The sequence below is a fragment of the Lissotriton vulgaris genome, chromosome 9, assembly GCF_964263255.1.
Source record: "Lissotriton vulgaris chromosome 9, aLisVul1.2, whole genome shotgun sequence".
NCBI classification, from domain to species: domain Eukaryota; kingdom Metazoa; phylum Chordata; class Amphibia; order Caudata; family Salamandridae; genus Lissotriton; species Lissotriton vulgaris.
Window position 1 is genome coordinate 273,746,341 of NC_141697.1, and position 17,086 is coordinate 273,763,426.

General features: G+C 47.3%; 1 protein-coding gene across 2 annotated transcripts in view; it reads right to left on the bottom strand.

Annotated features, from left to right (window-relative positions):
• Positions 1–17,086, bottom strand: part of LOC147689998 (uncharacterized) — a 155,883-nt gene that overhangs the window by 103,734 nt on the left and 35,063 nt on the right. Inside the window, exons 3-7 of one of the 2 annotated variants that reach the window (XM_086937551.1) lie at positions 15,974–16,082; positions 9,171–9,296; positions 8,828–8,887; positions 7,965–8,202; positions 7,669–7,791 (exon numbers count right to left, since the gene is read on the bottom strand). In XM_086937551.1, coding sequence (XP_086793677.1) covers positions 7,669–7,791; positions 7,965–8,202; positions 8,828–8,887; positions 9,171–9,296; positions 15,974–16,082 — 656 coding nt within the window. The remainder of the gene's footprint in view (positions 1–7,668; positions 7,792–7,964; positions 8,203–8,827; positions 8,888–9,170; positions 9,297–15,973; positions 16,083–17,086) is intronic. The other variant, XM_086937552.1, reaches the window with a different exon arrangement.

Here is a 17,086-nt window from a genome sequence, read left to right on the forward strand (position 1 = left end):
AGGAGAGCGAGAGCGGCGTCTCCCTCCCCGTGTGGAGCGGTTTTAACCCCTTCGCTGCTGATGACGAGCTCAGCTCGTCATCAGCCACGGTGGTCGTGTGTGGATGATGAGCTGAGCTCGTCATGTAACAAGCCTTTTTAAAAATTGCCGCACACAGCGGGAAAAGCCGCCGCAGCGATGCGGTTAAGCACATCGATACCCTGGCCTGCCTTGATTAAATACTGGAGGGCAGACAGCGCTACGTGCGGTTTGAGGGAGAGGCGGCCGCGTGAACCAATGCGGCAGTGATCGCTGCAGCCGCGTCCCCCCCCCTTCAGTGACCTGCAGGCAGACTGGACAGCTGCGGTGGAGAGTGGCGGGACATTTTAATCCCCGACTGAGGTGAGGAGGGGGTGCAGAAGCTGGGAGGTGTTTCCCCCCCCCACCCTGCTGAGCAGTTGGAGGCCGACAGCTAGCCCACTTGGGCGCCATTTTCCACTAAACCTGATAGAGACGTCATTTTGAAGGCGGGGCAGCGGGAGAACGCCCCGGTGGCCTGGAGAATTTATTGTATTGATGGCCAGTGGTGCTGTCCCCTACCAGTGACAGTGCATCTGCAAGCGACCCTGCTGCAGTGAGGATAGCCAGTAGTTGATGCCTCCACCTCCTGGCTACAGTGGTCAGCACGAAGACCCCACTAACCAAGGAACTGTTTTGAGCGTCTGCTTACTGTAAATAATTTAGAGACACTGGAAGGCTGAAACAGTAGGCCTCTGCTGCATTTGAGAGTCCCCTCTTTTGTGTGTCCCGCTTCCTCCTACTGTGATTTTCAAAGGCGCTACGCAGACTGAGGTTACTGGCAGTCACTGCATCTGGGCGCCATCGGCTGTTTGTGTAGGCTGACCGGGGCATTACTACAGTGATTTGATTTGCAGGGATTAGACCCCTCTAGTCACCTTGAAGCTGGGAAGAGTGAGTGAAAGCGGCAGATTGGCGGTCACCCCCACCCTGGTGCCAGCATGGGGACACCGGACACACGACAACCAAAGCTGAATTTTGATGCCGCAAATCGGTCTGGCGGCACCGTACAGAATGATCAAGATAGATATGGAGGCGAAGAGGCACAGGGCAGCGCCACGACACAGACAGCAGACGTACAGAGCATTTTACAGGAGGTCAGGAAAGGATTTGCCACCATCGTGGACAAAGTTGACCGTATGTCGTCGCGTATGGACACCATAGCGCACAAGCTGGAGGGGCACGAAGAACGGATAAAAGAAACGGAGAGGTGCATTTCAGACTTAGAAGATGTAGCGTCTGGGCACACTACTCAGCTGGCCCGCATGGATCAGCTACTAAGAGTGATTGCTGCCGAGAAGGAAGATTTAGAAGCACGCAGCAGGCGCAATAACATCCGCGTGATTGGAATCCTGGAATCCACAAACACAGGAAAGATAGAGGAGTACGTTGAAAGAATGCTGCCGACGGCGATAGGAGCTGAATCCTTCTCGAGCCGGTTCATTGTAGAGCATGCCCACAGAACACTTGGGCCGCGCCCGCCACCAGGGGCCGCCCCACGGCCCATAATAGCGAGACTTTTGAATTATAGAGACCGCGATGTGGCCCTGCGGGCGGCACGGAGTAAGCAGACCGTCATACGATGGGAACACATTCTCAATCTACCCGGATTTTACGCCCATGGTGCAAGAGGAACAGCGAAAGTTTCTGGATGTTAAAAACAAGCTGAGGAAAGCACAGATAGATTACACACACTTGTACCCGGCGAGACTCAGGGTCACGCATCAAGGCAAACAAAGATTCTTTACAAAACCGCAACAAGGGGAGGAATTCATCAAGCATGTGAAACGCACAAACCGGGCTAATGGTGCTGATGCTGCATCGCAGCACTCTGTATCGACGGGAGCGGAGGATGACTCGCAGTGAAGCACGACATCGCTGTCAAGACAAGATTACAATATTGAATAGGTAGTATAAATGAATCTGAGTGGGGTTCGAACTAAAGGACTGTATGATAAATTAGATGTTAGGTCTAATAAGCTACAATTACTACACACTGGGCACACCACTCTTCCATGGGGCCCGATGGTTCCATCTGAGATGGGCTCGATGGGAGAGGGGCTACTGTTTTGCCACCCCAACATGACCCCCAATGGGTGTACCCCAAGACTTGTCTACTACATGACACAAAGTGAGTCCGTAGTGCTGTTTTTGTTGCAGATTGTGTTGGGGATAAGAGGGGTGGGAGGGAGAATGATGCTGGCAGGGGGGACTGCGACAGGGGGGAGCGATGGAAGGGGGGGTTGATTGGTTAGATTGTTGTAGAATGTCACTTTTGAGAGGGGCGAGAGGTGGAAAGTTGAGGTATTCAGTAGGAGTCACGAGCGTTTTACAGGAATATTATACGTTGGTACAAGTGGATTGGGTAGCATTCGATGTATATTGTGCCGAATAAGGCGAGATTTCAGGGAGTGTGACTAGTGTGAGCTCTGAGGTCCTGAATGTTATTACATGGAACAGTGGCGTAACAAACCTTGAGGGGGCCCCCCTGCAGGGTACGTGTAGGGGCCTCCTCCAAACTCAATCTAGAGCTCCCCAGCAGAAGTGCCGTGCTGATGGGGCCCCCTGGAGGGCGAGGGCCCCTCCACACCGCGGGGACTGCAGGGGCCAGTGTTACGCCCCTGACTTGGAACGTTAGAGGCCTAGGTGACCCACGGAAAAAAGCATATATTGGCTTATCTAGAGAGACACAGAGTGCACATAGCTAGGATACAAGAAACGCATTTCGCACCACAGAGATCTAACAACTTCGCAAGTAAATGGGCAGAACAGAGTATTCTCCTCTTACTCCACATATGCGCGGGGGACAGTAATCCTCATAAAAAAGCGGGTACCATTCCAATTGGCAGGCACTGCATGGGATCCACAGGGCCGCTATTGCCTACTGTGGGGGAGACTGGGATCTGAATCCATCACACTGGCCTGCTGTTATGGGCCCATATTGATGACCCGAGCTATTATACCTCACTGTGGGCCAAAATATTTGAAGTTGGCTCTACCCACATAATTTGGGGGGGGTGATTTTAATGTCACACCTAACCCCAGTTTGGACAGATCGCATCCTGCTCCACACCATTACACCAAATCGCAGGCGATACTGAATGACACTATAGACACCCATCAGCTGACTGATGCATGAAGGTATATCCACCCTAACACATAGGGTGGCACTCACTACACGGCACAGGCAGCATCATGGGCAAGTCTCTAATATTGGTTGGTTTCCAGAGGGCTAGCCCCTGCAGTATCACAAGTGACATCTAGCCAGAACGTACTCATCATGCCCCAGTTCTGCTCACGCTTTCTTGCCGGGATTTTGCCATGCCGCGAAGTAGGTGGAAGCTACATGCTCCTATCCTACTAGATACGCTTTTTCAGAAAGAATTGCAAGAAGAAATACAGGAATTCTTTGTGCGTAACAAAGGCTCAGTAGACAGTGTTGAAACCATTTGGGAGGCATTTAAAGTCACGATTCGTTGGTACTGCATATCGAAGGGTTCTGGGGTCCTAAAAGATATACTCCACTCCATACAAAGGTTGGAGCTAGAGCTCAAGGCACTGGAAGAGGAACTTGCGGCGGGCCCAAATGGAGACACCCAGGCTAAATTTAGAAACACACTCAGATGGGGGGGAAGAGCTGGGCTTTGCCCCGACTGATAATCATTGGGAATTTTGTTGCTTACAGACTGAACAGGTCTCGGCCAGCAGTAGGCTCTGCATAATTCATTATACATTCATGCACAGATTGTATTACACTCCTGCTAGGATGCAAAGATTTGGTCTAAGGGACTCAGACAGTCGTAACAGGTGTCATGCCGAAGGTACGGACTTTCTCCACCTGGCGTGGGATGTCCCGGGATGTACGATTACTGGAAGCAAGTCTTCCAGGCTTTGACATTGATAATAAATATGCACGTTGACCCTACCCCATTGATGGCCCTATTAGGCTTAGTTAAAACTTTACGGGCTGAGCACTACAAATTTGTAGCCCTTGCGCTGCTCACGGCTAAGAGAAGAGTGGCCTGTCGCTGGGGGAGGGGCGGGCACCCAAGTTTGAGAGCTGGATCATTTGGTGATCTGCCAAGAAAGGCTCACAACATATGCTGAATTGTTGTCTATGGCCTCCAGGCCCAGGGATATATGGGCCCCGCTGACATGCTACCTGATTGCACACCCACGTAACCTACCATGCCTTCTTTCTACCTGTAGGAACAGAGATCAACGCTATTGCAGATAACGGTGTGAGATATTCTATACAGAATTGATTGTATGTCTATTCCAGAATGTGCTATGGGGTACACATGCGCTCACTAGTCCGGCATGTATTTGGTGCTTTAGTTGATACGGCATGAGAAGAAATCGAATACCACGTACCTTGAAGGTAAAGGGCCAACCACTGTACCACTTACTGTACCATAACTACTGATGATATTGTAATTTTTTTTCTAGGACTGAAAATAATAGTAACAAAATAAAAAAATAAAAAGTCAGAGCAGGCCCGAGCAAACAGTGGAGCCTGCTGAAGCCAAAGAAGACCCTCAAGAGGACCAGTCACAAGAGGACCTCGAGCGGCTGAAGGCTCACAGTGCAGAGGAAGTGGTGAGGGTGAAGATCTTGGCTGCAGGAGCTGCTGGAGGTTGGAGATCTCTGGAGGAACGAATCAACAATCCTTTGCAAGTTGACGCAGTGCACAGGGGTTCCATTTCAGTGCTTCCTACTAGGGATATTAGCCTCATACGTGGTATGAAGGCAGTGCAGGTCTCGAGGAAGTTGCAGAACCACCACCTGTAATGCTAAGCCTTTCGGAGTCCGTGGAAGCCTAGGATCAGCAGACCGGTCAGCTGCGTTGCGGTGTCTGCAGATGCAGGGAGAGTGACTCCTTCACTCCAAGGGAGATTCCTTCGGTGTCTTGGATGTACACAGGCCTGGTGAAGAACCTGTATGGAGCACGGCACAGACATTAGAGAAGATTAGCAGGACGACGAGACCAGGAGCAGCAGGAATCTTTCCCGGTGCAATCTCTGTTCCCAAAGTGAAATCCAGAGTGTCCAGACAGTCGAAGCTGAAGTGGTAGGTAATCTGAATCTTGTCCCACAGGTAAGCCCTTAAGTACCCTTAGGAAAGGATTGGGACGATTCAGGGGTCCCTCCCAGAGGAGGGGCTGGACAAAGGAGAGGATACTCTGTCCTTTGTCCAGTTTCACGCCAGAGCGGGAGCCAACATCCCTGAACTGGTTTCAACTGGATCATGCAAGGAGGGCACCAAATGTGCCCTTCAAGCAGTCTGTGGCGCTGGCAAGCACCCCCACCCTGTCCCAATACACTAAATCCTGTCTGGGAGGTGGTCACACCTCCCTGTGACAGGATAACTATTCTTCTGCCTTCCCCTCCTCGAGCTTGGCTCAGCAGCAGGAGGGCAGAAACGTGTCTCTGGTCGGCAGCAGCTCTAGCTTGCTGTCCGGGTCTGGAAGACTGGTACTGGGATCACTGGGGGCCTCCCGGATGAGCTTTACAGTGAATGGAATCATACCTCCCACAGCGTTTATGGTGTGGCCCACACCGCCAATGGTGTGGGGGTATGATTCCAACATGTTTGATACCAAACATGACAGGGTTTGTTACAGCCAGTTTAGAAATGGTCATCACGAAATGATACATGGCGACTCTATATGTTGTAATGGCTGTTGCCCTTCTAACCCAGGAGAATGGATTCCGAAGGTTGTGGGGGGGCTTGGCTCAACGCAGGGACCCCCTAACAATTAAGACCCAGCACCCTACCTTCAGGATTGAAAGGCCTGCCTTAGGGGTGACTTATAGGATTTAAGTGCAGTGACCTCAGGTATAGGGAAACCAAGATTGGTCGTACGTGGTGCTAGCACCAGCTTACACAGGCTGTAACAGCAGGCCTGTAGTCACAATGTATGTGGTCTCTCATGGGTGGCATAATACATGCTGGAGCCCATGGGAGACCCCTGGTGTACCTATGCCCTGGGTACCTTAGTATCATATACCATTTACTAGGGACTTACAAGGGAACACCAGTAGCCAATTTGGAGTGTACCCAAGTACTCACCATGTCCAATTTAGGGAATAAGCATAGAGACTGGGGTCCTGATTAGTAGGATCCCGGTCAGACTAGTCAACAAAACAATGACACCAGCAAAAAGTGGGGATGACCATGAAAGCAGATCCTACTTTCCTACATTTACCCAATCTTCTTACAGCTTTTCCCTCTTCCTCTTGTTATCCACTGCTTTTAGGAATTTGCCTCATTCACAATTGCTTCATCTAATGACATTCTGCATGTGTCAATGCTGGTGCTGCTGAGCTTGTGGAGGGTTTTTGGAACTCTCCAGGCCATCAACAGCCCCTTCACTGGAAGATCAGGTAAGCAAATAAGGGGGTTTCAGTACAGTTACCATCATGCTCGACATGAAGAATACCTTAATATAGTTAGTCGTTTATTACAAAAGAATTAGAAGCCAATATCCAATACAAGCTTGGAGGAGGACTTACTGGATAATGGATGAGAGCTGAATTAAGATCGAGCCAGAGGGACCATCTCCAGTGTTTCTTGCTCGCTCCCTACCCTCTCCTTTTCCCCTTCAGAGAGGAGGGTAGCTGCAGGTTACTCAGTTTTATTATCTTCCCTCACTTCGGGTAGGAGAGGAGTGAACTATCATATGTAATCTGTCATAACATTGTCCCAGTGTCAGTTTCATAACAGTTACTAGTGTATATGTTTTCCTAGACGATTAACGCTGAATTGTCATATTTTTATATGAACGGTTTAGCCTAATTCTCTCCCATGCAGTAGCCCACCACCACTTGCATTCTACTTAAGTAGGGCTCAGTGTTCATTCCTCAATTTTCACTCTTTCTTGCCCGTTTCCCTTCCTTCTGATGTGTTGGATGAAGTTAGTCTGAAGTTAGTTATGCTTAACCACTAAGGGGACTGCAGAGCCATCTGTATCGCAAGGTGTGTATCCCAATTACTCTGGATGGCGGAACCTGACCTTAGCCCCTTTATGGGAGTATCCATATGGATGTCTTTACACTTACAAGGCAATATCAGATGGCAAGCAAAGCTCTTGTACATAAAAGAAGCCCACAATTCAGCAGGAACAGATCAGGCCAAAGACAGTGGCATATTGAGAATGCAACATTGGGGGGAGTGGGGGGGGGTCATGCAGGTGGCGGGACCACAGTCCGCGTCTCCCGATGTCTGCAGCCTGCACAAGCAGAGTGTAAGGTGTCAATTCTGACATCTTACAATTTGCAACTTTGAATCATTTATCCGCAGAAAGCTAATCATTCCGAAATGATCCCAAAGCATATGTGCCTACTATTAGAAATGGCATGAGGGGGGGAGGCGAACGCTTCTTGGCCAGCCTTTCCCCTTGTACCTTGCAAGGGTGTGCAGTACTCGCATCAGTTTTACCAATGGTCATTCACTTTCTGGTCATTGTGAATAGTTACTTTGCATTTGCTGCAAAGCCCAGCTGCATTGGCTGTGAATATAAAGTAGTTTGTGAAAGAGGCTAATCTTCCTATTATTAAATATTCAAATGAAATCAGTATAGAGAAACACGTTCTATTCTACAAGGCTTACCAATCTCCAGTTTCCAGAGAGAATCTGCACAGGGCTGCTGATTAGGACCTTCTCCGCCTACCAAGATGGCTGTGTCTGGGTCGCTGAGGCAGAGGGCGTGACCCCACCGGGGACTTGGACAGACTGCAAAAACAGAAGCACCAAGGTAAACAGACGGCTGTAAAAATAAAAAATAATGCATAGCCAAGGTGAAGACAATAATGCATACATTGACATTGCAACCTAGTGGCATCTGTGAATATTCCTCATCCACAATCAGAACATTTCTCACTCAAGAGTCCTTTTTATAGGATTACCAGATGCCAGCTGTGGTCCTGGAGGTCTTCGTATCCCAAACTGTAGCTTCCTGGGGCCCCGGTGTGGGGGTACAGAATGTCTACGTTCCCTGGTCTTTGTGGCTTCCTCCACCCTCTTACAGATGTCTGCTTCAATGTCCACAATGGAAAGTGCGAGCCTCTTTGCAGGAAGTGGAGAAGTTTCCATGATCATAACTTTAGGCATCCGCTCAGAGACGTTCGAAATCGGATGTTGGACCTGACACAGAAAAAGGCACAATAGTGTGGGGCATGTGTTTCTAAGTAAAGTTGTCAAGTTCACTTTCTGTATTTTTAGCACCAGAGAAGAATCTTTAAATGCCTGTGTAGCTGATAGTTACACAGGAAACGCACCACCACTTTATAAAACAAATGTACCATTGACATCCTAACCACCAAACATATGCAAGAGAAAATGTATAGTCTGTGACTTAGAGACCTCTGTCCATACTCATGAACAAATTCTTCAATTACTTTGCAATAGACAACTAGACACAAGAGTAAAAGAAAATGTTTATACTTGAGAGCAACCTCTTAATTACTTCCATACTCCCAACCATACTGAAGTACAAACATGTTAACAACTTTGTTAGGGACAACCATACTCCAAGGTAAATCCTTCAGTAACTTATTGGTAACCCTACCATGATCAATTGCAAAGCCTTTAGTTCCTGCGTAATAGCCAACCACAACTGAGCACACTCCACTTATATCAGGCCAACTATACTAAACAAACTCTACCCCGACTGCAGATGATCTGAACCCAACCCAACAGGCCTTACTGAAGATCCAACAGATGAGATTCCGCCACACATCCTATATATTGCAACAAACGCTGCACTTACGTGATCCTTCATTATATCCTCCGTACAGCGATCCGAAATGTCGGCAGCGTGATGCTCATGCTTTAAGTGAAATAAATAAATGTGTTTGCATTAATGAGGGTGAAATGTCCAGGATGTACATCAAAAGCTGAGAAGATGCAGCAACTATCATTTAGCAAAATCTGAATACATTTAAGAAATGTAAGAAGGCCTTCCCTCTTGGACCTTCTCCGCACCCCTTAAATTATCTTGTACTTAAACCTTATTTCAATTTTTTAGGAAAGACAGAAAAATAGAAAATATTTGCCCGCAATTTTCAAAAGGACATAGAAAAGAATCCAGGATGAGGAACAGGTTTGCTTACGTCTAAGGGCATCTCTGGGCGGACCAGAGGGATGGTGCTCTCAGAAAGCAGCGGGCTGTGTGGTGGATCAGCGCCTGAGCGCTTCCTGGCTGGGGTGCTGCTGCTAAACCCTCCGGCTTTTATCACCTGAAAGATTAAATAAAAGAAAGGAGAGACAGAGAGCAAGGGAACAGACTCTAGCGGGAACGGATGTCAAAAGTAGCTGTCCTCTGGACATCATGTGCCCTGCAGGAGAGATGGAAGTCCTCTGGGCGCCTGCTTAAAGAAAAACTGAGTTTAACTGGCTGTATCCTGAAGAAGAGCCTTAGGTCAGCAGTGGGTAACCTAAAGTAGAGATGGTGGTGCACTGGGCATTTTCGCCTGTGGCCCAAGACCCCAATGCTATTTACTATTCATGCTGTGAATTGCTTTATGTTGAAAACAGTGGCAGGGGATGTCGTTACCATAACTTTAGGGACTCTTCCGCTGTGGACTATATCTGTAAAACCCCTTCCTATAGAGAAACCCACATTTTTCCTCTACACTTATCCTACTTCTATCCTACCCCTAACCGCAAATTGACTTCTCACAGGAGACCCCAACTGATTAGAAACTGCTACCCGCCTCCTAATAGAATTAACCACTGGTAGTCATTCGGGAGGGTATTTCTCCAACAATTCCCACCTACCCACTGCTAGCCCACTGGAATAGGTTTAGAGTCCTTGAGGAGGTTGATTGACTGACCTCAACAGGCACCGCCTCACTGCAATCTAACAGCACCAATCTAGAGGAGGAAATAGGAACCAAGGAGAAGACCTTACCAATGATTATTGATGAGAATCCCTCTCCCAATGTAGCGATAAGGGAGGGGCCAAGTGCAGAGCAGAGATCGGGCCTGGAGTTCTTCTTAGAAAAAGGGGGTGCGCAATGTATAAAAGAGGCCACGGAAGGAAGTACAAGAATCCTTTCATGGAACGTGGCCGGGCTAAAGAGCAAGCTACCTGATCCAGGGTGGCTTTCTTTCATGGCCACTTGTGATATTTGCATGATGCAAGAAACCTGGTCCTTAGAGGAGAGTGTTAGTCCCGGTTTTGCCACCTATGACATCCATGCAGTATCTGGGGGGGAAAGGCCGTTCTTCTGGCGGCCTATCCATATGGGTGGGTGCACACCTCGGTGTGCAGGTCACCCATGTGGATACAAAATCACCCGATATACAATGTGTCGTATTAAAGACCATTGATAAATCTCGCGTGGCTATTATAAATATTTACTCAAGGCCCACCGCGAATGGGAAGGAATCGAGCACTATTAAAGCGCTCGCCCATTTTCTCCAAACACTTGACCCGGTAACTTCGATAATCCTTGGTGGCGATTTTAATTGTCAGTTCGAGCCTTTGGGTGGACCCGAGCTATGCGATGAGGATGAGGTGGATTTGGTTTGGCATATTCCTGCCCCAAGGATCGCTCCGGTAAGGGCCTGGACCCCGCTAGTATTGCAAACTAAATCTTTGACCCTTGCAACGTCCCTGCGGGCATGCAATGGAAGGACCAATAACGACGGTTCAGATTTGTTCACATACAACCGGACCAACCGTACTTCCACCATTGATTATCTTTTGCTAGAAGCCAAACATTGGGACAGGCTTAAAGATTTTAAGGTCATCCCAAGGCACGACAGTGACCGCAATGCGTTGGTCCTGACGCTTAAGCCTGGATCCTTTGGCCTAACCAATCCCGTCCCTAGCAATAATATGGTAGTACCTTCCTATATTATATCCAACAATAGGAGAAGGGTTAAATGGCCTTCGTGTGTGGACTCACCAAGTCGTCTTGCCGAAATCTATCAGATTGCCACCCCACTCATAAGCGATATGGGGAGTGCCACTTCCCATGGGCAAATTATTGAGTCTCACAGGAAGTTAGTTGTGAGCCTAGGGGATGTATTCTATCCTGTTAGCAAGATGAAACCGCGCAGGATTAAAACACACCCTTGGCATGACCATGCCTGTAAGAAATCCAAGAAAGACCTCCTCATGGCAATTAAATCCAAGGACACCACTAATATTAAAGCCACAAGATTGCTTTATAAGAAGGAACTTAACAGGGCCAAGAGTGAGTGGGAGGAAGCTAGATGGGCTGAAATGAGACAGTCACTTCTCTTAGAAGATTCTAAGAATTTTTGGGCCATTGCTACCTCCTCGGCGGGTGGTGAGCGAGATAGTGGGGTCTCGAACATCGCTCCCATAGTCTGGGAGACCCATTTTAGGTCACTCTATACTAGTCCTGAGTCAGGGATACCTGATCGCCAAGGGCGGGACAACTTGCCTAGAGCAACTTTACCCCCCCGGATTTGTATGGCCATGTTCCCCCCGCATGAGCATGGATTGTCTGGGGCCTGGGGGCACGGGGTTTCCCTCTGTAATAACAAGGACACTATGTTGGCCCCTGGGGCTCCTACGGCCCCAGACCGCCCGCACAAGCGTAGACTGCCGGGGGTCTGGGTTTCCGGGGCTCCCCCCTGTAAAAATCAAGACACTACCCTGGTTTTTGGGACTTCTATGACCCCAGACCCCCCGCATGAGCATCGACTGCCGGGGGTCTTGGGTCCCGGGGATCCAATTTGTAAGGACAACCAGCCAGCCCTTGTGGCTTCCGTGGCCCCAGACTCCCCGCATGAGTATAGACTGCCGGGGGTCTTGGGCCCTGGCGATAGGATGGGACAAGTGGGTGCCCTAGAGAGGACTACCATACCTAATCTTGATTCTATTTCCCTTAAGGAAGTGGAGTCGGCAATCGAGAGGTTGCCCCCAAACAAAGCTACCGGTCTTGATAGGCTCCCAGGAGATCTTTTTCGTTCCCAACCTAAAATCTGGGCCCCATACCGGATGGTCTTGTTCAATGCGGTCCTACAAGGTTCGGCATTGCCTGAGACCTGGCTTGGAGCTGAGATTGTTCCAATTTTTAAAAAGGGATGTCCACTTGCTCCATCTAACTATAGGCCAATTAGCTTAATTGACACTACCCAGAAGCTGATGGGGCGAATCCTACTCGATAGATTATTGGGTTGGATGGAGGAGAATAAAGTCTTAACCACCCTTCAAGCCGGATTTAGATCAGGGGTCTCGACCATGGACCAGATCTTCCGACTCCAGGTCCTATACTTGAAAACTGCAAGAATAGAGGGTGGCAGCCTCTACCTTGTTTTTGTGGACCTGCGGGCCGCATTTGATCTGGTTCCCAGGGAGAGGCTCTGGACGGTCTTGGAGGAGCTTGGTCTCCCTCCCTATTTGTTAGAAGCCCTCATCAGACTCCATACAGGGAATTATGCACAGGTGAGATGTGGAAGGAACGGGGAATTATCAGCTTGTTTCCCCGTTACCCGGGGTGTACGCCAGGGATGTGTACTGGCCCCCACCCTCTTCAGCCTGTATGTCAATGGTCTGATAGATGTACTTTCTGGCGTCAGGGACAACAATGCTCCTCGCCTGGCCACTGGTAGGGTGCCCGCCTTGATGTTCGCGGATGACACCCTATTGTTATCGCGGACATCAACGGGCATCCAGCGGGTTTTGGACGGGTTTGTGTCCTTCTGTGCCTCACGGGGGCTGGAGGTCAACTTGGAGAAGACTAAGTTCATGATCTTCAATCCCCCGAGACATACCCGCCCAAATCCTGCGCTGAATGGAACCTCCCTGGAGCGTGTAAAGACTTTTGTATACCTGGGGGTCACATTGACTGAACATTTCATTTGGGATCACCAAATTTCTAAATCATCCTTGAGACTGGCCCAGATTATGGGAGGCATAGGTAGATTCCACAGTGCATCGACTTTTAAACCTGTCACTCCTGCCCTTGAGATTTACAAAATACAGGTCAGACCAGCAGCTTTGTATGCCACAGAACTTTGGGGACACATGAAAGTACATGAGCTATCGAAGGTTGAACATGCCTTCATGCGCCACCTGGTTGCTCTTCCACAAAGTACTCCCCTCATACCACTACGCCTAGACCTAGGCTTGGAACCCATCGATGAGCTGGCAGCTGCACGACCTCTGCTCTATTGGAGAAGGCTTTGGTCTGTGCCGGAGCTTACATCCTTTAGGGCAGAGTTCACTGCAATCTGGGGTCAGCCACAGCTTAAGAACATACCTTTGCTGGCCCATGTTAAAGCTTTTTTTCATCAAATTGGTATGTCACAACTTTGGGATGCACCTGAAGACAGCTACGTGAGGACGCAAAGGTCTCAAATAGTGGTGGCTGTATGGTCATACAACCTAAAAACCCTACACTGCTCGACCTCCTTGGGAAGGCTGTCCACAGAGTTTTTATTGACGAAAGTTAGCCCCAGAACGGAGGTGTTTTTGGACATGGTACAGCCCCCATTCGCAAGAAAACTGTATATTCAACTGAGGCATGCTTCCCTACCGATAGGGGCACTAACATCCAGATGGTCACACTCTATGGAGGCCAATTGCCCTGCTTGCAACCATTGGAGGGAAGACATTGTACATATATTTTTCTTCTGCCCGCACACAGTGGAATCCGGAAATGCTGGATCCTTCCACTGTGTAAAAATCTTGGTTTTAGACAATGTGCTCAAGCTTTAAGAGTTTTAACCTACGATACTGCCCCTCCCATTGTTTATGTGTTTCCCGTTTTTTTATATGGCATGTGGCGGAGAAGAACCCTTTTTTTAGCATGAAATAATGTCTCATATTTACCCATACACTTATTCTTTGATAACCCATTGTTTAATACCTTGTTAATTTAACTGCATTTGTGATTTTACTGTTGTGCCTGTATATATTTTATTGCACTTTTATGGTCTTCTGGCCGAAATAAAGTTATCAAATGAATGATCGATTTATATCAAGGTGCAGCTGCTGCATAATACAGTGGTGTGCCTTTTTCTCAGATATATTCATATTTCGGTATTTAGCTCATGGAGTTACCAGATTGGCATTTTATATTCACATACAAGACTAAGAATGTCCATACTGCTCTTCACACCCTGCATCTCTTATCATATGGGGCACGTTCTCAGGTTCATCTTTTTAAACTATACAAATATAGCACTTTGTGTTTTTGGAGGTGGAAATGCGCACATCTTGGATACAGGGTTTTCTTTCTACCAAAGACCCTAGCTGATAACCCAGGTGGGCTCTCAAGAAGCTGGCCTTGGGAGCAAGGGGGGACCAGCTCGTACCAACCAGGCATGCAACCATGGATCCGCCTCTCACAACAGCAATATTTTAGATACAAATTCAAATTAGCAGAGACTTGAAATGAAGGGGAATTACTAAAACCCCCAGTTTCCCCTTTTCCTACGGTTTACTTTTGTCCATCCTGTCCCACCGCTCTAACACTGCTGTTTGCTACAATAACCTTGTATATGTTCTGTGCTAGTTTGGCGTCTAAACAAAAACTGCTAATATTGCTAGATTTCTTGTGTGTGCAGTCTCTGGGAATAGGATGAGGTGAACCCAGGAAAAGTACCGGTCATCTCTGGCAGATGGTACCCATTTCCAAAGTGGGTCCTTTCCCAGGTAATTATGGGAAAGGTTCAGGGAACACCTGCCTGCGTGCTAAGCTTTAAATTACAAGTTGGCAAACCTGTAATACCTGGGGGCTTAGGGAAATATACTGGGGGTAGAAATGGACGTAAACATCACATATCCTAAACAAGCATTTGCAATGCAATGGGGTCTCGCCTTTGGGACCTTGTATGTATTTAGCTGTGCAGCACATTAGCCTGGGTGCTGAAACATCTACTGTTCTTTAACATGGAGGGAAAGTAAGCACCAAACTGCATTACACACCAGATATGGGAACACATTGAGAGAAATATTGCGTTTCAGCAGGAAATGGTATAGTACAAAGATCCGTTTTCAACCCCTTCGCTGCTGGCCCGTTTACGCCGCTGTGCTGTAAACAACAGGAACAGGGGCGGGCCGTGACGAACCCCATCCGTCATCAGCACACGAGCACCGTAGTGCATGACGGCTGGGGTTCGTCATCAGCATGGAAGGGGTTAATACAAAATCAGAGCCTTCGGTGGTCATATCACTGAAAATACAAGATTTGAAAAAAATATTGTCTACGGGTGCTCGTGGAAGACAATGTCTATGGACTGGAATCTAGAGAATGCTAAAGTGATTCTGATATTTTACTGACCTCGACGTGTCATTTTCCATGAAGAAAGTTAAAACTAGGCAGTTGGCAGAATTTTTTTTTTTTTTTTTAAAGAAAGTCCATCAGCAGAAAGCAATTCTGGTATTTTACTGACCTCTACTGGTCGTTTTTTATCAAGACAGTTAAATAGAGGTAGCTGAACAAGCAGAAAGCAATTCTGGTAATTTGCTGACCTCTCCTATTCGATTTCGATCAAAACAGTTAAGTAGAGGCAGTTGAACAGAAATAAAAGTCCCTAAGCGGAAGCAAACAAGTCTAGGGCTGATCCCCAGAGGCAAAGTACATACAGATACAAGTATATACTAAAGTATATACAAGATGTCTCGAATACTCGACCTAAAAAGAAAGGGAGACCACATCCAGATCATGCAAGGAGGAAGTGATATCTCAATACCGATATGTAAAATAAACACAATTTTCCTCCTCACCGGATATGGTCTAACCTTCTATGCAGAGCCTACTTCATGCAGGAACCTGCAAGCATGTATCAATAAAGCAACTGGCTGTGGCCTTAACATTTGTGCACTGACTTTATCAAGTAGACCGCGCAGCCCTCTGCAGGTGCAGAATGGCAGTGTCGGTCGGCCATCTTGCTTCTGCTGTGGGAGTCATATGGAAGAGAAGCTTACCTGCCCACTCACGGTTAGGATGAGTTTCGCAGGCGTGCGCCTCTCCGCCAGACTCCTGGAGTCCATGAGGAAGTCCAGTCTCCAGTCTCCTTCCCAAACCAGGGACCTGCTGACACCATGAGATTTGCAATAGACCAGGAACGTCAGTCTAATGTTCAAAAGATCAACATTTATGAACAATACTTTTAACCCACATAGCCAGCTTTGGGGGAAAAAACTGATTATGGTACACTTTTCAGATGTCTCAGAGAGAAAATTATCTGTGATCAACATGATACGAGAGTTAAACCCAGTCATCAGAGCCCATACTCTCTCTACAAGTGAACACAGCTGTCCGATCCCTTAAAAGTTCGTTGTGCCTTTTAGAAGTGAGATTCTGCCACTCTCTCAAATGGCATGTAAGTGGCCATGAAACACTATAGCAGCAATTTAAATACATGAAAAAGATGCACGTTGCACCCTCACAATCTTTACTTCTCCACTCCGTTGTTTTGCCACCTTTAGTTCACCCACATATACACAACATTCAGTTGACCTTTACTTCGTCCAAACTCCTTAACCTTACTATTATTCTTAGCCTTTTCGCAAACTGTTTTAAATATAATTTTACTAGGCTTAATTAAAACAAGCCCTAACCAGAACTAAAGTATATATTTTTGATTAATTAAAATAACTTACCTTATTCTAACACTAACCCTAGATGAAATTAAATTACAATATTTCTTATTAGGATACTAACACAGCCCTATTTTTAAACCGATTTAAATAAACAAAACCTTAATTTAACCTTGCCTTAATGTACTGCTAATGCTAATCATAACCCTGTAATGAAACTCAATTAACTAATTTAAACAAAATACAATTCTATTTTTTTAAATTAATTATTACTCTAAACTCGATGGCCTTGTACGATTTCTAATGCATGTAATTTCCATTTCATTCTAGCTTCTTATTATAATCCCAACTAAAAATGTTGAATTATTTTAAGTTACATAGATGTTTATATTATTTTTAATTACATTCTGTTTCAGTTGTGAGCAGGAGGACCTATCCAGCGCTGACCTGAGCGTGAACTTTCAGGAGCACACACATGCCATTGTAACCCTTTTAAAG